The sequence below is a fragment of the Theropithecus gelada genome, chromosome 8, assembly GCF_003255815.1.
Source record: "Theropithecus gelada isolate Dixy chromosome 8, Tgel_1.0, whole genome shotgun sequence".
Lineage (NCBI taxonomy): Eukaryota > Metazoa > Chordata > Mammalia > Primates > Cercopithecidae > Theropithecus > Theropithecus gelada.
The window spans coordinates 41,910,837-41,934,127 of record NC_037676.1 but is presented as its reverse complement, the minus strand read 5'-3'; the positions used below and the strand labels follow the sequence as shown (position 1 = coordinate 41,934,127).

The window sequence follows — 23,291 nt, the reverse complement described above, 5'->3', positions numbered from 1 at the left end:
CCTTCATGATAAAAACTCTCAATAAACTAGGTATTGATGGAATGTATCTCAAAATATTAACAGCTATTTATGACAAACCCACAGCCAGTATCATACTGAATGGGCAAAAGCTGGAAGCACTGCCTTAGAAAACCGGCACAAGACAAGGATGTCCTCTCTCACCACTCCTATTCAACATAGTGTTGGAAGTTCTGGCCAGGGCAATCAGGCAAGAGAAGAAATAAAGGATATTCAAATAGGAAGAGAGGAAGTCAAATTGCCTCTGTTTGCAGATGACATGACTGTATATTTAGAAAATCCCATTGTCTCAGCCCAAAATCTCAAGCTGATAAGCAACTTCAGCAAAGTCTCAGGATACAAAAATCAATGTGCAAAAATCAAAAGCATCCCTATATACCAGTAACAGACAGACAGCCAAATCATGAGTGAACTCCCATTCACAATTGCTACTAAGAGAATAAAATACCTAGGAATACACAACTAACAAGTGATGTGAAGGACCTCTTCAAGAAGAACTACAAACCACTGCTCAAGGAATTAAGAGAGGACACAAACAAATGAACAAACATTCCATGCTCATGAATAGGAAGAATCAATATTGTGAAAATGGCCATCCTGCCCAAAGCATTTTATAGATTCAATGGTATCCCCATACAGCTACCACTAACTTTCTTCAAATAATTAGAAAAAACTACTTTAAATTTCATATGGAACCAAAAATGAGCCAGTATAGCCAAGACAATCCTAAGCAAAAATAACACAGTTGGAGGCATCAAAATACCTGACTTCAAACTATACTACAAGGCTACAGTAACCAAAACAGCATGGTACTGGTACCAAAACAGATATACAGACCAATGGAAGAGAACAGAGGCCTCAGAAATAACGCCACACATTTACAACCATCTGATCTTTGACAAACCTGACAAAAACAAGCAATGGGAAAAGGATTCCCTATTTAATAAATGGTGCTGGGAAAACTGGCTAGCCATATGCAGAAAACTGAAACTGGATCCCTTCCTTACATCTTATACAAAAATTAACTCATGATGGATTAAAGACTTAAAGGTAAGACCTAAAACCATAAAAACCCTAGAAGAAAATCTAGGCAATACCATTCAGGACATAGGCATGGGCAAAAACTTCATGACTAAAACACCAAAAGCAACTGCAACAAAAGCCAAAACTGACAAATGGGATCTAAGTGAACTAAAGAGCTTCTGCACAGCAAAAGAAACTATCATCAGAGTGAAAAGGCAACCTACAGAATGGGAGAAAATTTTTGTAATCTATCCATCTGACAAAGGGCTAATATCCAGAATCTACAAGGAACTTAAACAAATTTACAAGAAAAAAACAACCCCATCAAAAAGTGGGCGAAGGATATGAACAGACACTTCGCAAAAGAAGACATTTACATGGCCAATAAAGATATGAAAAATAGCTCATCATCATTGGTCATTAGAGAAATGCAACTCAAAACCACAATGAGATACCATCTCACACCAGTTAGAATGGTGATCATAAAAAGTAAGGAAACAACAGATGCTAGAGAGGATGTGGAGAAATAGGAATCTTTTACACTGTTGGTGGGAGTGTACATTAGTTCAACCATTGTGGAAGACAGTGTGGCGATTCCTCAAGGATCTAGAATCAGAAATACCATTTGACCCAGCAATCCCATTACTGGGTATATATCCAAAGGATTATAAATCAATCTACTATAAAGACACATGCACACATATGTTTATTGCAGCACTATTCACAATAGCAAAGATTTGGAACCAATCCAAATGCCCATCAATGATAGACTGGATAAAGAAAATGTGGCATATATACACCATGGAATACTATGCAGCCATAAAAAAGGATGAGTTCATGTCCTTTGCAGGGACATGGATGAAGCTCAGAAACCATCATTGTGAGCAAACTATCACAAGAACAGAAAACCAAACACTGCATGTTCTCACTCATGGGTGGGAACTGAACGGTGAGAACACATGGACACAGGGAGGGAACATAACCCACTGGGGGCTGTTGCGGGGTGGGGGGCTGGGGGAGGGATAGCATTAGGAGAAATACCTAATACAGATGACGGGTTGATGAGTGTAGCAAACCACCATGGCACGTGTATAGCTATGTAACAAACCTGCACATTCTGCACGTGTATCTCAGAACTTAAAGTATAATAATTTTTTAAAAAATAGAAGTAAAAAATATCTTCTATGGTTAATATTCTCATAGAGATAAGAGACACTATATATTCATAAAGCAAGAACAGGATATAGGGCCGGGCGCGGTGGCTCAAGCCTGTAATCCCAGCACTTTGGGAGGCCGAGGCGGGTGGATCACGAGGTCAGGAGATCGAGACCATCCTGGCTAACATGGTGAAACCCCGTCTCTACTAAAAATACAAAAACTAGCCGGGCGTGGTGGCGGGCGCCTGTAGTCCCAGCTACTCGGAGGCTGAGGCGGGAGAATGGCGTGAACCCGGGAGGCGGAGCTTGCAGTGAGCCGAGATCGCGCCACTGCACTCCAGCCTGGGCGACACAGCGAAACTGCGTCTCAAAAAAAAAAAAAAAAAAAAAAAAAAAGAACAGGATATAAAAGTTATATTCAGAAAACAAAAAGTGCTCTTGCAAATTAAAAATATGATAGCAGAAATGAAAAATTCAACAGGCAAGCTAGAACAAGGTGTACAATCATCTCAGTAAGTAGAGCAAAAACACAAGAGAGAAAAAAGGAGAGACAGGGTTAGATAATTAAAGGATTAACCCAGGAGGTTCAATAGCTAAATAGTTCAGAAAGAGGATAGAGAAATTAAAGAAAAATAAAGTAGTAAAATAACTAACTAACTAAACAAATAAATGAGATAAAATAAATAATAATAAGAAAATTTCCTAAAACTAAAGCTAGTAGGCATTCAGACTTTAAGGGTGTGCTAAGTGCCAAGTACAATAAAACAAAAGAAAACAACAACAAAAAAACTCCTTCTCATACCAAAGCACAGCAGCATGAACATGGAGATAAAAAGGACCTAAAAGGTTCCAGAAAGTGAACAAGTTACGAACAGCGAGTGGGAGTCCACATGAGAGATGTCAGCAGCAGCATTGGAAGCCAGAGGGCATCGGCATGGAGCAATGATTTCAAAATACGGAGGAATGACTTCCAACCTGGAATTCCATATTCAACTCAACCACAGTGTAAAGAGAACTAAGATTATTTTCAGATTTGTGGGGCTTAAAATAAGTATCTATCATGTATTTTTCTGAAGATGCCACCGGAAAATGGACTCTACCAAAACATGAAAGTAAACCAAGAAAAAGAAATACACAGAATTCAGCAAACAAAATAAGACAGGAGAAAGACAAAGGAATTCCCAGGAGGAGGGTGAAAGGTAATGACAGAACTATGAATGTATTCTTCTTGTTTATCCTAGAGTGAATAATCTTACATTTTGCTGCAGAAATGTTAATATAATGGAATAATGGTGTAACCCCAGGCCCCACTGGGGTATTTACACAATATGTGGTGTATGCATCATGTTACCTTTCTAAAAATCTGAAAAACTCTGGATTCCAAAACGAATGTGGTCTAAAGGATTGGGATCTGAAATTGTGGACCTGCATATACATTTTTATAAACACATTTATGTATATTCACATAAAACTGGTATCATATGGCATATACAATCTCACACTTTTATCTTGTTAAAGAATATTTATACATACGTATTTTCATGGCTGAATGGCATTTGTCCTACAAAATGTTTCATAATTTTCTTACTGTTAGACATTGGGTTATATTCAGTTTTTGCCTACTATGAAATAATGGTGAGGTGGATAGCCTAATGTAGATCTTGAAGACCAATTTCTAGAAATAGAACTATGATGTCAAAGAGGTATGCATCTGCAAAACGTTTAAATTTACAGGCAAGTACCTTCATCTAGTTTATGAAGTAGAACACACAAAATGAATTAGCAAATGCACAAATAAATATATAATTCAAATCACAGTAAGCAGTAAGAAGGAAAAGAACCTTGGGCTATGAGAATAAATGGGGAAACTGATACTGAATCATATAGGTACGGGCTCACTAAATGGCAGCGTAGGCTGAAATTAAGCAAACTGCAACTACACATACTAATTTTAGTTTTACTCATGCTCCAACTCTTCCTCCTAATCATGTAGTAATGAATATAATTAGGTTTCTAAAAGGGCATAAGTTCCAAAGACAACACACGATTTTCAGAGAGTGGATTTCTTCTTCCTCTCAGGCACGCTCAGGCTAGGGGATGCTATGTGGGGCTACAGGTAACACCAGCAGGCCTAGGACCCAAAAATGTCAGGGGGCTGGGTGAGGGGGAGGAAAAAAAGGAAAATTACAAGAGGGGAAGAGAAAGAGGTACACATGTGCCTCGGTTTCTTATGTATGAGGCGAGGATAATGGCTCGGACTTCCTCTGGGTGGCTTCCACTGAGTGAAAGAGTTGGCTCAGGATGACACTCCTGAAACAGCATCACTATCTTCAATGCCATACATTTTCTATTCTTTTTTATTGTAATACTTTTTATAAAACTACTTTTTTTATATATATAATAGGCGTGATGCTCAGAACAAAACCGATCACTTCTCCTAAGCCCAAAAGATCTAGTAAAGATCTGGACGAAGGAAAAAAAAAACAAAACACTTTTTGTCAACATGTCTAATACCAACCCTATGTTCACACTTACATGTATCTTAAATATGTTTTTCTTGGAAATTAACATTTATTTGACGTGATTAGGAAACTCTCAGTGCCTGCAGTGTGATAGCACTGTCCTGAGGGCTGAGACGTACCAATGACTACATCAGGTCTGGGTCCGGCCTCATTTCATGGCTCTAAGAACATAATGGGGTGGCCAGGCACAGTGGCTCATGCCTGTAATCCCAGCACTTTGGGAGTCCAAGGTTGGTGAATCACAAGGTCAGGAGTTTGAGACCAGCCTGGTCAATATGGTGAAACCCTGTCTCTACCAAAAATACAAAAATTAGCTGGGCATGGTGGTGCATGCCTGTAGTCCCAGCTTCTCGGGAAGCTGAGGCAGGAGAATCGCTTGAACCCAGGTAGCAGAGGTTGCAGTGAACCAAGATTGCGCTATCGCACTCTAGCCTGGGTGACACAGCAAGATTCTGTCAAAAAAAGAGAAGAGAAGGCCGGGTGCGGTGGCTCATGCCTGTAATCCCAGCACTCTGGAAGGCCAAGGCGGGCGGATCATGAGGTCAGGAATCGAGACCATCCTGGCTAACACGGTGAAACCCTGTCTCTACTAAAAATACAAAAAAATTAGCCTGGCGTGGTGGTGGGTGCCTGTAGTCCCAGCTACTTGGGAGGATGAGGCAGGAGAATGGCGGAGCTTGCAGTGAGCCAAGATGGCACCACTGCACTCCAGCCTGGGCGACAGTGTGAGACTCCGTCTCAAAAAAAAAAAAAAAAAGAAGAGAAGAGTATAATGGGATGAGACAACCAAATAATAAACCAACAAATAAAGAGACTGCTGATATGGCCAGGATTAAAGGGAATAAACAGGGTGATGTGACTAAGTAAATGGGGCTGAGGGGTGAATGTGGCCCTGGCTGAGACAGCATATGCTCAGGGAAATTCTCTGTAAGGAGGTGACAGAAAGTTCAAATAAGCAAGAGCAAGAAACGCCAGGAGCTGAGGGAAGAACACTGCACATGGCAACAGCAGTGGGGCAAAGGCTAAGGAAGAAAAGGACTTGGCAGATTCCAGGCACAGAAGGAGAGGATGTGGCTCCAGTGCCTTAGGTGCGGGAAAAGTAGTTAGGAAGTCGTTCATGGTAAGAATGTGGATGTGATTCTCAATGCAAGGAGAAACCACAGAGGACTTTAAGGAGACTGATGAGATCACCTTTGAATTTTTAAAAATTACACAACAGTGAAATCAGGGTCACCAGCAAGACTACTTTAGTAACCTAAGCAAGAGTGAATGATGGCTTGGCATAGTTGGTGGCCACACAGCTGAAGAAAGCTCTATTTTGAAGGTTTGACTAATGGGTCTTGCAGATGATATTAGAAGAAAGAAGGATTGTAGGAGGATTTCTAGGTTCTGGGGTTCAGTAATATGGTGAATGGTAGCGTCACTTACTGAGATGGGGAAGATCAGTGCTACGGGTATAAACATGGGTACTAAATGCAGGTAAGCTTGCGGGAAAACACAGTAGGGAAATAACTAGGGTATGGTATTATGTCCATTTGGCATCTTTGATTGTGAAATTTAAAGTAAAACTAGTTATTTCCACTGCCTGATTTCTTCCCCAGCAATGACTATTCTGATGCAGACTCAGAGGACAAACTGAGTTCATCTAGGCGTGGGGGGTTTGCCAAGGAATAAAATGAAAGTAGACAATGGTGCATGAACTCTAAAACTATCTTCACAAGGAAGACAAGACAGAATTAATAGATGACATAAAGTAAAATTTGACATTAATTAGTAATCATTTACAAACTACCCATAATACAGTGAAAAGGATCATCCATCTATTAACTGACTCACAGATGGTTGGTTGAACCATCATCCTATTATAGAAACTATAAAATGAAGGACAAACTGATGATTAATTTTGAAAGCAATTTTTCCTTAACTTGAAACTATTATAAATTAAACTATCCTATAGTAATACTTCTAAGCAGAATGAGAAAAAAGTCTTTACCTCATGATTATAATCCAAGATTCCTTTTAAAATTTTCTTTAAATTGCTTATCTGTTTAAAGAGAGAGAAAACAACTGGGTAAAAGGCATGACAGATGAAAACATAATTTAACACAAAAAATTTCTGAGCCAACCAATCACTGCAGTTAATCATAAAGTAAATATTAAAAAATAAAATTCAAAGGCATATTTGAATTATTATCATCATCATCAAAAAGTACTCTTATGGCTTTATATAATCCAAGAGATTTATAAAACAAATTATGTTTCCAATTATGTAGAATTTTCAATGTTATGACCACACTGACAACAACTGGAGGGTAACTGAATGAGACTTAACAATCAGATTAAATTATTTAGGTTTTCTGTGGGTAAAGTAAAAATATGCCATCCTTAATGAAGACTTGAGTTCAGAGCTATTCTCCCCAGAAAAGTCAAACTGCATCTACATAGAAATTAACTTCTAAAGAGAGTATTAAAGCAAAAATTATAGTAAAATCTCTTTAAAATAACCCATAAAGTATAATGTCTTTAAATTCTTCCCCTACCAGAAAAAACAAACAAACTACTGTTTCTTCAGTTGATCATCAAACTAAATGTTTATGAGCCATGTTAGGTGAAGAATGGGCAGAATCACCTGCCCTATTTATTGTAAACTATAATTTTTTCTTTTTGTTTGACCCAACTCATACAGTTTTGTGTTAGGTTAAATGGGTACGTGATATAGCTCTATTGATTTTATTTTATTGATCTAGCTTTCCCTGGCTGGTGTCTGTAGTTGAGACATCCTAGAAAACAAGCTTGTAGGGACTGAGGCTTTCAAATAAGAACGTGAATCACAGCAACGTGATCCAGTACTTAATTAAAGGTATATTTATTTGAAAGGAAGAAAATAAATTGAAAACTTGCTTATTTATTTTTACAGGTCTCATAAAATTAACATGCTTAAATGTCTATAAAAATTTGTAGATATGGAAAACGCATAATATGCTTTATCTCTTTCATTCTAGGATGTTCATTTTCCCATATTTTTAATGTTTGAAATTAAAATGCCTTGAAAATCAACTGCCATTCATTTAAAATGGTAGGTTTTTAAATCACATCACAAAAAGCTATATCTTATCTTTATTTATTTATTTTTTGACACAGAGTCTCCCTCTGTTGCCCAGGCAGGCTAGAGTGCAATGGCGCGATCTCGGCTCACTGCAACCTCTGCCTCCCAGATTCAAGCAATTCTTGTGCCTCAGCCTTCTGAGTAGCTGGGATTACAGGCACATGCCACCACACCTGGCTAATTTTTGTATTTTTAGTAGAGATGGGGTTTCACCATGTTGGCCAGGCTGGTCTCGAACTTCTGACCTCAGGTGATTCACCCACCTTGGCCACCCAAAGTGTTGGGATTACAGGCGTGAGCCACCGTGCCCGGTCATATATCCTGTCTTTAATCAATGGCATCATAAAATTGAAGTATAGCATAAAATAAAGTATAGAGAATAAGAAGTTCAGTCCTGAGTGTTAAGACTATGATAAACTTTTCTACCCGTCTCCATATACTACCACTGCCCTACTCATGACACTGGGGACAGCATATGTGGGTATGTATATCTATCTGTGTGCCTGCTGGGAGGAGATATACAACTCCTGATCAAGCCAGTAAGCAGACACAAAATGATTAGTAGCATTATTTTAAACATCATAAATTGTTTTAAACATGCTGTAACATTAAAAAAAATTGTTTTTTTTTTTTTGAGACTGAGTCTTGCTCTGTCACCCAGGCTGGAGTGCAGGGGCGCAATCTTGGCTCACTGCAACCTCCGCCTCCTTGGTTCAAGCAATTCTCATGCCTCAGCCTCCAGGGTAGCTGGAATTACAGGCACCCGCCAAAAAACCTAATATTTTTTTTTTTTTTTGAGACCGAGTCTTGCTCTGTCACCAGGCCGGAGTACAGTGGCGCCATCTCAGCTCACTGCAACCTCTGCCTCCAAGGTTCAAGTGATTCTCCTGCCTCAGCCTCCTGAGTAGGTGCGACTATAGGTGCGCAATACCACGCCCAGTTAATTTTGTATTTTTAGTACAAATGGGGTTTCACCATGTTGGCCAGGATGGTCTCCATCTCCTGACCTGTGATCTGCCCATCTCGCCCTCCCAAAATGCTGGGATTACAGGTGTGAGCCACCGTGCCTGGCCTAATTTTTATATTTTTACTAGCAACGGGGATTCACCATCTTGGCCAGGCTGGTCTTGAACTCCAGACTGCAAGTGATCCACCTGCCTTGACCTCCCAAAGTGCTGGGATTACAGGTGTTAGCCACCGCGCCTGGCCTGCCAGGTTGAGGCAGGAGGATGGCTTGAGCCTAGGAGTTCGAGACCGGACTGAGCAATATAGCAAGACCTCATCCCTACAAAAATTTAAAACATTAGCCTGGTGTGTTGGCATGCACCTGTGGTTGAGCTCAGGAGGTGGAGGTTGCAGTGAGCTGAGACTGTGCCACTATACTCCATCCTGGGTGACAGAGTGAGATCTTGTCTCAAAAAAAGTAAATAAAAATAAATAAACTGCCTGCCCTTGAAAGATGGTTTAGAAATTAAAACAGGGCCGGTCGGGCGCAGTGACTCACGCCTGTAATCCCAGCACTCTGGGAGGCCAAGGCAGGCAGATCACCTGAGCTTAGGAGTTCAAGACCAGCCTAGCCAACATGGCAAAACCCTGTCTCTACTAAAAAATACAAAAATTAGCCGGGTATCATGGCGTGCGCCTGTAGTCCCAGCTACTCGGGAGACTGAGGCAGGAGAATCTTTTGAACTCGAGAGGCGGAGGTTGCAGTGAGCCGAGATTGCACCACTGCACTACAGCCTGGGTGACAAGGTGAGACTCTGTCTCAAAAAAAAAAAAAAAAAAACCTAAAAAAACAAACAAAAAACCCCAGTGCCATTAAACAGTTTTCATTTACTAGCTTAGTAAAAAGAAGGAACTAGATTTTGGCAAACCCAATACTTAAGCAATAAATAAATATTTGTGTTATCAAACATGTTTCTTGGGGAAAATATAAAGATAACTCAAGCTGAACATGTCTTAAGTTCAGGTGCCTTGCATGCTTAAATCATTTGTATGTCTGAGTCTTCACCAGTCTGTATCAAGAAGAAATGGTTGCAGGTTTCTCCACTGTTAGACAGGAAAACTATTGGGTCATAACAATCAATTTAATGTTAAGAAAATCACAAAGACGGAGAACAAATTACGGGTTGCATGGGATTAGGGGTGGTGTGGATGTGGTTATAGAAGCAGCACAGGAAGCTGTGTGGTGACGGAATAGTTCTGGGTCTTCACTGTGGTGGTAGTTATAAGAAGCTACATATGAGACAGAGCTACACAGAACTGCACGCACTAACACAGACTGCAAGTAACCTTGGTGAAATCTGAATAAAATATGGACTGTACCAATGCCAGTTCCCTAGTTTTGATATTGTATTATAGTTATGCAAGATGTTACCACTGGAGAAACTGGGTAAAAGGTACACATAACCTCTTAGTACACGTTTTTTGCAACTCCTTGTGAATCTATAATTATTTCAAAATATAGGCCAGGTGTGGTGGCTGATGCTTGTAATTCCAGCACTTTGGGAGGCCAAGGCGGGCGGATCACCTGAGATCAGGAGTTTGATACCAGCCTGGTCAACAGGGTTAAACCCCATCTCTACAAAAATGCAAAAATTAGCTGGGTGTGGTGGTGGATGCCTGTAATCCCAGCTGCTTGGGAGGCCGAGGCAGGAGAATCACTTGAACCAGGGAGGCAAAGGTTGCAGTGAGCTGAGATTGCACCACTGCCCTCCTGCCTGGGGGACAGAGAAGACTCCATTTCAAAAACAAAAACCAAAATATAAAGTTAAAAAAATAATTTAGTGGATTACAACAAACATGTAAAAAAATAAAATGCAAACATCACTGCCTAACATAAGGGCAAAAACCTGTTCAGCTATATATATGCACACATTTAGGTGGGAAATTGGTTGCAATGTAAACTTTTTTTCTTATTGTAAGTTTTGGTTAAAGAAGCTTGTAAAATACTTAAAGGTTACTAGGAAGGAAATGGAAATGTTTCATTCTCTGAGTGTTTAGGATACAGTTAATAATGAACAATATTATCTTATTATAACTACCACATGTACTGTTCTAAGTACTTGGCATAATAACTCATTTCTGTGAGGCAGAAGCTATATTAATCCTCATTTTACAAATGGGGAAACCAAGGCAAAGGAAGGTCACAACACTTCCCCATAGACAGTAAATGGCAGAGCTATGATGTGGACACAGGCACACTGGCTCCATGCCCTTGGTCGCTATGCGTTACTAACTCATATTATGTTATGCATAGGTGCACAACTCCAGGTGAGTTCAATCTTCAATTCTACATTATTTCATTGCAGGCTACCTAAGTTTCTAAAGCTCACCGGATACATTAGACCAAAAAAATCAACAGATATTATACACATACAAATATTTAAAGATTTAACAGATGGAAAAATAAAATACCTTTAGCCTCCAATTATCTCCTACTTCAGTTTTGATTCTGTTTAGCCAATTTTCATCAAAATATGCAGGATCTCTGCAAAATAAGAAAAAGCTTACATATTAAGATCATGTAGCTATCAAGCTAAACAAAGAAAATTGAATCTTATCGCATATCATCACTTAACTGCAACATAAAAATGTATTTGACACATATCAGCCACTAAATAACTTTACATGTTAATAACAGTCAAGTTGGCCAGGTGTGGTGGATCACCCTGTAATCCCAGCACTTTGGGAGGCGGAGGTGGGTGGATCACTTGAGGTCAGGAGTTCAAGACAACACCTGGCCAACACGGTGAAACCTTGTCTCTACTAGAAATACAAAAATTAGCCTGGTGTGGTGGGACACACCTGTAATCCCAGCTACTGAGGAGGCTGAGGTGGGAGAACCCCTTGAACCCAGGAGGCAGAGGTTGCAGTGAGCCAAGATTACACCACTGCACTCCAGCCTGGGTGACAGAGTGAGACCCGGTCTCCAAAAGAAAACCAACAAAAACAACAACAACAATAACAAAAAACAGTCAAGAATCTACCATAATTGCAGATTCTCTTAAAAGTCAACTTGACTGTTAACACATAATTAATGACACATTTTTTGGTTGTTTTTTTGTTGTTGTTGTTTTGAGACAGAGTCTCGCTCTGTCACCCAAGCAGGCTGGAATGCAATGGTGCGATCTCGGCTCACTGCAACCTCTACCTCCCAGGTTTAAGCGATTCTCCTGCCTCAGTCTCCCAAGTAGCTAGGATTATAGGCCCACACCACCATGCCCGGCTAATTTTTGTATTTTTAGTAGAGACGGGGTTTTACCATGTTGGCCAGGCTGATCTTGAACTCCTGACCTCAGGTGATTCATCCACCTCGGCCTCCCAAAGTGCTGGGATTACAGGTGTAAGCCATTGCCCCTGGCCAATGACGCAGTCTTTAAACTGATAAATATATAAAGAAAGTTAAAATAAGTTTTTCAGTTAATATTTCAATGAAATCCACCACCTAATACTTCAAAGGTCACCAATAACATCACTAAATTCCGATTTATTCAAATAATATAAACTGAGAATCTATTTTCTCAGATGTAGTACTAGGCTTTGGACACATCTGAACACCACTGTTGTTTGCAAAAGACTTAAAAAATTTAAGATAAAACACCAGTATGGACAAACACATCGAAACGAGGATAGAATCTGAATATCCTTTATATTTTCCCAGGAAAATTTTCTATGGGAAAATTTCCCATATTTCTAATAAACACTAGGAAGGAAGGAAGGCAGGAAGGGAAGGAGGGAGGACAAAACTTTTCAAACTCAGCATGAGCCTCATTTTACAGGTTTTGAAATTGATCCTCTAAAAATTAAATTATTTATCTAAGACCACAGACAGAACATCTAAGTTTGTCCTGCTTGAGCAATTGCTAAGTCCAAAAATCTTTCCATAACACTACAACTGTCTCTATTCACCTCAAAAAAACAGAAAGACAATGAGACTCATAGGTAAAGAAAAAAACATATGTTTCGACTTTTACTGTAACCCATACTGATAAATACACAATCAGTATTAAATTTTATTCAAATTAGCTTAAGATGAAGCAACATGATATTCAGAATTTTTACCTATTATGAAAAAAGAAAACTGTATTTATTTTAGGTAATAAGCATGTTTTTTTAAAGTTACAACTAAGTTACCTCTATAGAAATCTGTTATGATTATTTTTGAAGCCTGTCTCATATCATTGGATAACATATTAACTTCATTATCTATTTACTTTTAAAAACAGCTTTATTGAGAAATAACCAACATGACACAATTTACCCATTTACAGTAGACAATGCATTTTAGTATAGCCAGAGTGGTACACCTATCACCACAATCTAGTCTTAGAGCACTTCCATCTTTCCAAAAAGAAACCCTATCTCCATTAGCCATCACTCCCGTTTCCCCTTCTCTCCAGCCCCTGAAAATCAATAATCTACTTTCTGTCTCTATGAATTTGTCTATCCTGGACATTTCATATAAATAAAATCATACACTATGTGGTCTTTTGTGTCTGGCTTCTTTCAATCAGCACGTTTTCTAAGGTTTATCCATATTATAGCATGTATCAGTACTTCATTCCTTTTTGTGGCTAATTAATATTCCATTTATAGATATATCACATTTTGTTTATTCATTTATTTGCTGATGTAACTTGGGTTATTTCCACTTTGGGGCCATTATGAATAATGATGCCTTGAACACTGCTGTACTAGTTTCTGTGTGGACATTTGTTTCATTTGGGTATATGCCTAGCAGTGAAACTGATGGGTCCCATGTTTAAAATGTGAGGCAAGGCCAAACTCTTCCAAAGCAGCTATATTTTGCATCCTCACCAGCAATGTATGTTCTCTACAGCCTTGCCAACACTCATTATTGTCTGTCTTTTTAGTTATAGCCCTCCTAGTGGATGTGAAGTGGTGTCTCACGGTGGTTTTGATCTGCAATTTCCTAATGGCTAATGATGCTAAGCATCTTTACATGTACTTGTTGGCCATTGTATATCCTCTCTGGACAAAAAGCCTACTCAATTATTTGCACATTGAAAAACTGTTGCCTTTTTTATTGAATTGTAAGAGTTTTGGTTTTTTGTTTGTTTTAATATTCAGGATACCAGCCAACAGACATATGACATGTGAATATTTTCTCCCATTTTGTAGGCTGTTTTTCCATTTTCTTTTCTTTTTTTTTGGAGACAGAGTCTCACTGTGTTGCCCAGGTTGGAGTGCAGTGACACAATCTCAGCTCACTGCAACCAATTCTCCTGCCTCAGCCTCCCAAGTACCTGGAGTTACATGGCATGCACCACCATGCCCAGCTAATTTTTGTATTTTTTAGTAGAGACAGGGTTTCATCATGTTAGCCAGGCTGGTCTTGAACTCCTGACCTCACCTGACCTCAAGTGATCTGCCCACCTCAGCCTCCCAAAGTGCTGGGATTAGAGGCTTGAGCCACTGTGACCGGCCATGTCTTTCTACTTTCTTGATGGCATATTTTGCAAACAAAGTTTTTAATTTTTTTTTAAGAGATAGGTTCCCACTCTGTTGCCCAGGCTGGAGTGAAGTGGCATGATCACAGTTCACTATAACCTTGTATTCGTATTCCTGAGCTCAAGTCATCTTCCCACCTCAGCCTCCAGAGTAGCTAGTGGTAAGACATACTACCATGCCTGGATAAAATTTTTTTCTTTCTTTTCATTATTTTTTTTTTTGGAGAGATGGAGTCTCACTATGTTGCTCATGCTGGTCTCAAACTCCTGGCCTCAAGTGAGTCTCCTGCCTTGGCCTCCCAAAGTGCTGAGATTACAGGCATGAGCCACTATATCAGGTCAACGGTGTCAAATTTTGATGAGGTTCAATTTATCTATCTTGAACTTTCTGTGTCATATCTAAGAGGCTCCTGCCTAATCGAAAGTCATGAAGATTTATTGGTATGTTTTCTTTTAAGTTTTATATAACTTGGCTCTTACATTTAGGTCTATAATCCATTTGTGCATGGTGTAAGAAAGGGAGCTAACTTCATTGTTTGGCACGTGGATAATCATACTCATCTATTATTATTTTAAGCTACTTTATTTGAGGTTCTTCTGAGACCTAATACCATAAAAACCCTAGAAGAAAACTTAGGTAATACCATTCAGGACATAGGCATGGGCAAAAACTTCATGTCTAAAACACCAAAAGCAACAGCAACAAAAGCCAAAATTGACAAATGGGATCTCATTAAACTAAAGAGCTTCTGCACAGCAAAAGAAACTACCATCAGAGTGAACAGGCAACCTACAGAACTGGAGAAAAGTTTTGCAATCTACTCATCAGACAAAGGGCTAATATCCAGAACCTACAAATAACTCAAACAAATTTACAAGAAAAAAACAAACAACTCCATTAAAAAGTGGGCAAAGGATATGAACAGACATTTCTCAAAAGAAGACATTCATACAGCCAACAGACACATGAAAAAATGCTCATCATCACTGGCCATCAGAGAAATGCAAATCAAAACCACAATGAGATACCATCTCACACCAGTTAGAATGGCAATCATTAAAAAGTCAGGAAACAACAGGTGCTGGAGAGGATGTGGAGAAATAGGTACACTTTTACACTGTTGGTGGGATCGTAAACTAGTTCAACCATTATGGAAAACAGTACGGCGATTCCTCAAGGATCTAGAACTAGAAGTACCATATGACCCAGCCATCCCATTACTGGGTATATACCCAAAGGATTATAAATCATGCTGCTATAAAGACACATGCACATGTATATTTATTGCGGCACTATTCACAAGAGCAAAGACTTGGAATCAACCCAAATGTCTATCAGTGACAGACTGGATTAAGAAAATGTGGCACATATACACCATGGAATACTATGCAGCCATAAAAAAGGATGAGTTTGTGTCCTTTCTAGGGACATGGATGCAGCTGGAAACCATGATTCTTAGCAAACTATCACAAGAACAGAAAACCAAACACCGCATGTTCTCACTCATAGGTGGGAACTGAACAATGAGATCACTTGGACTCGGGAAGGGGAACATCACACACTGGGGCCTATCACGGGGAGGGGGGAGAGGGGAGGGACTGCATTGGGCCTGATGTAAATGACGAGTTGATGGGTGATGACGAGTTGATGGGTGCAGCACACCAACATGGCACAAGTATACATATGTAACAAACCTGCACGTTATGCACATGTACCCTAGAACTTAAAGTATAATAAAAAATAAAAATTAAAATTAAAATAAAAAAAAGAAACCAATTTGAGCAAACTTATGCAAAAAAGGCAACTTACTGTAAGATCACTGATATTATGGTACTAAAGATAGCTGGGCCTCACCAAGTATTGGACAATACTCTCTGACTTTCATCTTTGTTTCTTTCTATCCATCTACACCATTTTCTCTCCATAGACCAGCCTTTTCCTATTTCTCCATAAACAATACTAAAAATGGCTGCAGGTATGTTCCAAGCCTGTATCACTTCAGTCCAAGCAATTTGTTTGAAGACCAGCTGTCATTCAGTCCCAATTCTAAATCCCCAGGAAAACCTCAATGATCCAGAAAGTCTCTTTTTTCATTCCTGGTCCAATTATATGCAGCAAAAAGGATGGGGGCTGCAAGGAGGACACACAGGACTTTAGGGACCAACTGAAGTGATTTCTACTAAAACATTAAAGAGTTATAAAAATCAATTCAGAAGTCAAAAAATATTCAATATTATTTTTGATCCTTAACCTAAAAAGCTATCACTTAAAAAGCACAATCATTAGCAATCAAGTATTGCTTTCCAACTAAAAAAGACTCACACATGAATCTGGTGCCCTGCAGCTGATGACCATCCAAAGCCAAAGAAAGGCATGAACCCACCAGAACCTACCACCCGAGAGGCAAGTCAGGTTCACTCAGTTGAAGGACTTAGTGTTACTCTCACCAGAAAGACCTTTACTTAAAAAAAAAAAAAAAAAAAAAAATTTACAATGTCCAAGAAATTATGTACTCCAAGATCTCCGAGGTTATAAAACACTTCATGTACAATTTAGAGTAATACATCTTATGAATAAAAGAACTCAGAGAAGTTCAAATACAATGTTTCAAATCAGGCATCATGATACAGCCTGCTTATTCCTTAAAAGACTACCAAATCAAAAGCTAAGGATCATGTCTGAGCTCAGAAGGGTAGACAACAAAATCAGTTGCTACTATCATGTACGCCATGTATGACACCAGTAACATCTGTATTATATCAGCAACATACCAGGCATTGAACCAGGCACTGCACATTCACAAAAGCACTGCAGGGAAGGTAGGTATTATTATCCTTATAGTTAACGAACATCAGACTCAGAAATTAAGTAATTTTCCCAAGCTCAATCAGACAGTTAACTGTCAGAGTTGACAGTATAATTATTTTTGTTAAAACAGATCAGGAGAGTTCAACACATAACCAGTTCTAGTAAAACACTAAGGTCCTGTGGCTAATTACCCCCTTCATGCTCTGTAAACTAGGTCACAAGTAGAAAAAGACCAGCATCATTCTATTACCTTCTTGTTCATGAAGGGCAGGCATTTCCTCTTATTCCTTGCTATCCTTCCCAATCCCTTGTGGCTGGCACACAGCAGCTTCTCAGTAAATTTGGTTAAAGGGACAGCACTTAAGTTTCCAATCTACTACTCAGGCAAAATACACCAAGAATGGCAGTCTTAAGCCTTCTCATATTCAATATTACTTTCCCTGGTAAATTCTGAAGCCATATAGGCAGGCATCTAGCCGTAGCTTCCATTGCCATAAGTACTTCACAATTTCAGTAATGTTTTCTAAAGATTCCTTAATTAATGGTCGCAGGCTAGAATAAAACAATATAAAGGTAACTTTCTCAAAACTCTTAAGAGATGACGGTTCTGCATAGATATGTAAATAACAAGTGGTAATCTTACTGGGGAAGCTCTTCATGAGTAAGAAGCTATTATTAGCTTCTCGTTATGTCTTAACTCCTGCTAAAAGAAAATACACAAAATCATTTCCTTAATTTGCCAGTAACACATTTACTTGTTTATAACTTTTGTACCAGTCATAGCTTAAGCTAAAGGAAAAGCCCACTAATTTTAATTCTTAGAAAAATTCCAGAAGTATATTGTCTTCTTACATCAAATGCCTTCACAGAAATTAAAAAAAAAAAATTAAATTTTACTTCTACTGCTAGAATTATTTAAGCAATGCAATCTTCTTTCTTTTCTTTTCTTTTTTTTTTTGAGAGAGAGAATGTCTCGCTTTGTTGCCCAGGCTGGAGTGCAATGGTGTGATCTCTGCCTCGGGGGTTTAAGTGATCCTCCCACCTCAGCCTCTCTAGTAGCTGGGACTACAGGCATCCACCACCAGGCTGGGCTAATTTTTTATTTTTAGTAGAGACAGGGTTTCACCATGTTGGCCAGGCTGGTCTTGAACTCCTGACCTCAAGTGATTCACCCACCTCGGCCCAATGTAATTTTCTTAATGAAAGCAAATGGGATCCAAAACAAACGTATTTGGTTTCATTTCTTAACCAGAGCATCTTTACTAGCAAATTTTAGTGTTTTTTACAGATACTTTGATTCTTAGGCATGACTATTTCCTAATAACCTTTTAATGACCTAAAATAATCTTGGTACTCTGCCATTAAATATGTGTTAGAGTTGACTATAATAAAATTTCACATCCATAATGACAACAAAAATTTGGCAATTTACACTAAGGCCCTAAGTCAAAATAAACAATACAGGTACATAAGGGATAGATTCCAACAGACAACTTAGTGTACTATAAAAAATATCCATTTATGAGACATTCCAGCAGGGGCCACAGCTTGACTTTCATCCTATTTTCTTTTCCCCCTTCTTGAACTTTGAAAACAAAAACCAGTGGCACTTGGAGGCACAACTTGGCACTTCTGACCTTACTCTTTCAATCAAGCATGTGGTTGTGTTATAATAAAAATTGTATTTGGTCTCTGTCCCTTATTTCCTGGCACTGATCTCCTAAACTCTTGGAATTTCCTGAGTGGAGTGTCTTTTGTAGTTCATAAGGAGCTCCTTTAAACCATACCACAGTTTGTCGGCCCCTTTATTGCTTCAGGATGGGGGCTTGTCACAGAGGAACCAACCTTATTAGAGGTTGGAACATTCAGCCCCAAAGGGAAAGGGAGGAGGTACTGGAGACTGAGTTCAATCACATGACCAATGACTTCAATCATACCTATGTAATGAGATCCCAAATAAAAACCATTAACAACAGGGTTTGGTGAGCTCCCAGGCTGATGATCACCTCAACGCGCTGGGTGGGAGGCATGCCCAGAGAGGGCAGGGAAGCTCTGCACTGCCCCCAGTTTTGTTTTTTGCCATATGCTTCTTTTACATTGGCTGTTACCAAGCTGTATCCTTTATAATAAAACTGATTGTAATTATAGTGCTTTCTGGAGTGCTGTGAGTCATTCTAACAAATTATCCAACTTAAGGGCCCTGCTCTTAAAGCCCCTGCTGGTCATGGGAACCCTTGAATCTGTGGTTGGCTGGGTAAAATACAGGTGCACTGAGGACTATTTCCAACTAGTTGTCTTTTGGCACTGGGACCTTAACTTGAATTTGTGGGGTCTGTACTGTCAACCCAAAACGAAGAGGATGAAGCACAAAATATGATTTAAAGAGTTTACCTGAGCCAAAGCAAAGACAGCTGCCGAAAACACTTAGACCCAAGTAACCTTGGATATGAGCTCCATTTGGCCTTTGTTATGTGCAGGTTTGTATTTAAAGGTTTCAAAAAAGGAGGGGTGGGTAGACAGAGAGTAGGTTGATACAAAGTTGTTAGGAATTCTCACTGATTTACAGAAATAGCATTGATTAGTGACTGGCTAGACACCTTTAAGTTACAGGTGTGGATTAGACTGTCCGGTGCGGCTTTATTAGGTTAATGTACAGCTACTTGTGGCAACAGCAAGCACTTTCATGAGATGAACACACAGTGCAAAGCGGGAGTAGGACGTGACTGCTGACCCATCTTAATGTCTCTCTGGGTCTTATAATTTAAAAGGACTCATTCCTCAGATAAAAGTTATTTTCTCAATACTTATTCTGTGTAGTTCCTGTCAGAATTGAAGGATTATGCCCTTAACTTGTGAGGTCTGAGCTAACTCAGGTAATTAGGATCAGAATCCAATGGAACTACAGGGCACCTAATTGGTGTCAGAGAAAATGTTGACAGAAAACAAGAGTGGTAAACCCTTCTTGAAAACAAAAGGCCAAAAAAAGACAAATTAGCTTTCTTTTAATTTTACAGTTAAATTGTGTAATTCCATATTCATTTATTCAACAAATATTTTCCGGATACCTACAATAGAGCAGGGTAAGAGGAGGTGGCAATATTAAAAAGGGTGGGCAGGGCAGGCTCCACTGAAAAACTTACCAATGTCGGGGGTGCTGGAAGGTGGTGAGGAGAGTGGGAAGGGAACACCTGATAGAGAGGCAGAGGATCAGCCACACCAAAGCATTTAGGCATGAGATATTTGGTGGGCCTGGGATGAGCCAGGGAGCCGCTGTGGGAAAGGATGCTGGGCGAATGAGGCCAGAGTGGTGACAAGTGGCCCACATCACTTAGGATCTCATGTACTACTGTAAGTACTTCGGTTCTTAGCCTGAGTGAAATGGGACACTAATGCAGGGTTCTCAGGAGAAAATCTGATTTTTTACTAAAGAACCACTTCAGTATCCTGGAAGTCAAATTTTAAATGTGTTACAAGGAGGTAAACATGATAAGTGTTATCAAATGACGCTGACAGGTTAGGAGAAGAACTGAGAATGGACCATTAAAGTTAGCAATGTATGGCTGGGCACGGTGGCTCATGCCTGTAATCCCAGCACTTTGAGAAGCCGAGACGGGCAGATCTCCCGAGGCCAGGAGTTTGAGACCAGCCTGGCCAACATGGTGAAACCCCTAAAACACGGTGACACTCCACTAAAAATACAAAAATTAGCTGGGCATGGTGGCGGGCACCTGTAATCCCAGCTAACCGGGAGGCTGAGGCAGGAGAATCACTTGAACCCGGGAAGTGGAGGTTGCAGTGAGCCGAAATCGTGGCAATGCTCTCCGGCCTGGGTGACAAGAGCAAGACGCTGTCTTCAAAAAAAAAAAAAAAAAAAAAAAAAAAAAGCAATATATACATCATGGTAGCCCTGACAAGTGCAGGTTTTTTGGGCCTTGTTTTGTTTTGAGACAGAATCCAGCTCTGTTGCCCAGCCTGGAGTGCAGTAGCACAATCCGACTTCTAGACTCAGTGATCCTCCTGCCTCAGCCTCCCAGGCATGGGAAGTTAGGACTATAAGCATGCGCCATCATGCCCAGCTAATTATACTTTTGTAGAGACTGAGGAAAGCGAAAATCACCTGGTGACCACTGGACAGACCCTGGAGACAAAAACTTCTCATCTGAGGAATTTAGAAGGGAGCAAAGCCCACCCAGTGACTAACAGGCCACCAGGAGGCAAAACTCCTTATCTGGGGAAAATTAGAAGAAATCAAACTTTCCTGGTATCTAAAGTCGGCATCTAGTTCCTGGCCTCTTCCAACTTTTATAAGTAATTTCTATACATCTCTGGAATGCCATACTGAAACTCAAGTGATGGGATTTCGGGTGCCCATGTTGGCCAGGCTGATCTTGAACTCCTGACCTCAAGTGATCCGCCCATCTCCACCTCCCAAAGTGCTGGGATTACAGGCATGAGCCACAGCGCCCAGTGGAGAAATATTTTTAAAGATAAAAGAAATAACAGTTTGCTTCTATGCTTAAGGATATGATCCAGTAGAGGAGGGACAACTGATGATGCAGGAAAGAGGGGAGAACTGGTAAAGAGATGATTTTGAGTAGATTTAACCAGAGTTGTGGTACTGTCAAACAAATACAAAGAAATACGAGAAGACCCAAGGAACTAAAAATGTGTACAAAGAGCGAATACGATTGGCCATGGAATCTCAACTGACTAAGACGAAAGAGACAGAACAGCATACAGGTGAAGAGCCATGTTGAAGTCCCATCAGTACTAGAAAACTGAAGAATTCTTGGCATCTTGGTACCAGAGCAAGTGACAGGGAATGACAGGAAGTAGTGATCAAATAGAGGTAAATAGAAAACTGAGATTGTTGAGGGATTACATATTATTCATAATTATAGGGTATAGGGCATAATCATGGGAATGAGTAGGTGAAGATGGAAGTTGGGTGGAAGACAAGATTAATGGAGAACAGCTCAAGAAACAGAGGCAACAATATGAAAAATCATCTAAGTGCATACTTAAATCACTAAGAGTTTAGACAAGAGTACTATATCCATCCAAATTGTTGGGAAATGAGGGAGAATTACAGTAACAATGAAGGGCAGAGAATGTTGTCACAAGATTCAAAATTATAGGGCTTTAGGAAAAATGAAGGTGTGGCTAGAAGCAGTATGGAGAAGCACCACCATGAGTTTCCTGGTATATGAAGCCTGTGGGAGAAACAACAGCCATCACTTGAGAAGTCTGACAAAGTAGTCCTGTTAGGAGAGAACCAAATTTCTTTCAGATCAAGGTAAAGGGAACCAAAGTTGAATCAGGGCAAAGCATTCACTGTATTTCTGGCATATGTACTGTGTAGGTTCACCAAGAACTAACTACAAGTTCTACAGCATCAACAATGAATTTAAATTCTTTTTTTTTTTTTTTAATGACTGGCAAAGGAAACATCATTAATCATTATTGAAATGAAAATTAAAACCACTAGACAGCCACTAGAATGGCTAAAATGAAAAGACTGACCTTAGCAAGTGGTGGTGAGACTGTGGAGCAACAGGAATCCTCATACACTGTTGATGTAAACGTAAATGTCACACTGGCTTTGGAAACAGTTTGGCAGTTTCTTGAATATTAAGCATAGACCTACCATATGATCCAGCCACTCCTCTCCTAGGTGGAACAGAATACACCCAAGGGAAATTGAAGCATATGTTCATACAAAGAATTGTACACTAATGTTCACAGCACCTTTATTTGTAATAGCCCCACTGGAAATAACCCACATGTTCATCAACAGATGAATGGATATGTAAATCGTGGTATATCCATACAATGGGAAATGTACGAACTATTAATACAGATAACAACATGAATCACAAAATTATACCACATGAAAGAAGTCACATTTCTTCCCTCAAAACACACTGAGTCCATTTATATAAAATTTAGAAAATGCAAATTAATCTATAATGACAGAAAGCAGAGCAGTGTTTGCTTGGGGATGGGAAAGAGGGTAGCAGGAAAGAAGGGGTTACAATGGGACATGAGGACACTTTTAGAAGTGATGAATGCCTTCATTGCCTTGCTTGTGGGGATAGCTTCACAGGCATATACACAGGTCAAAATTTATCAAATTGTATACTTACTATGCAGACAGTAGATAAAAAGATTAGGGCTTCCCGG

General features: G+C 39.6%; 1 protein-coding gene across 2 annotated transcripts in view; it reads right to left on the bottom strand.

The window, feature by feature from the left end:
- Positions 1-23,291, bottom strand: part of HOOK3 (hook microtubule tethering protein 3) — a 137,075-nt gene that overhangs the window by 94,990 nt on the left and 18,794 nt on the right. For both annotated transcript variants that reach the window (XM_025393252.1, XM_025393251.1), the window contains exons 3-4: positions 11,244-11,316; positions 6,714-6,764 (exon numbers count right to left, since the gene is read on the bottom strand). In XM_025393252.1, coding sequence (XP_025249037.1) covers positions 6,714-6,764; positions 11,244-11,316 — 124 coding nt within the window. The remainder of the gene's footprint in view (positions 1-6,713; positions 6,765-11,243; positions 11,317-23,291) is intronic.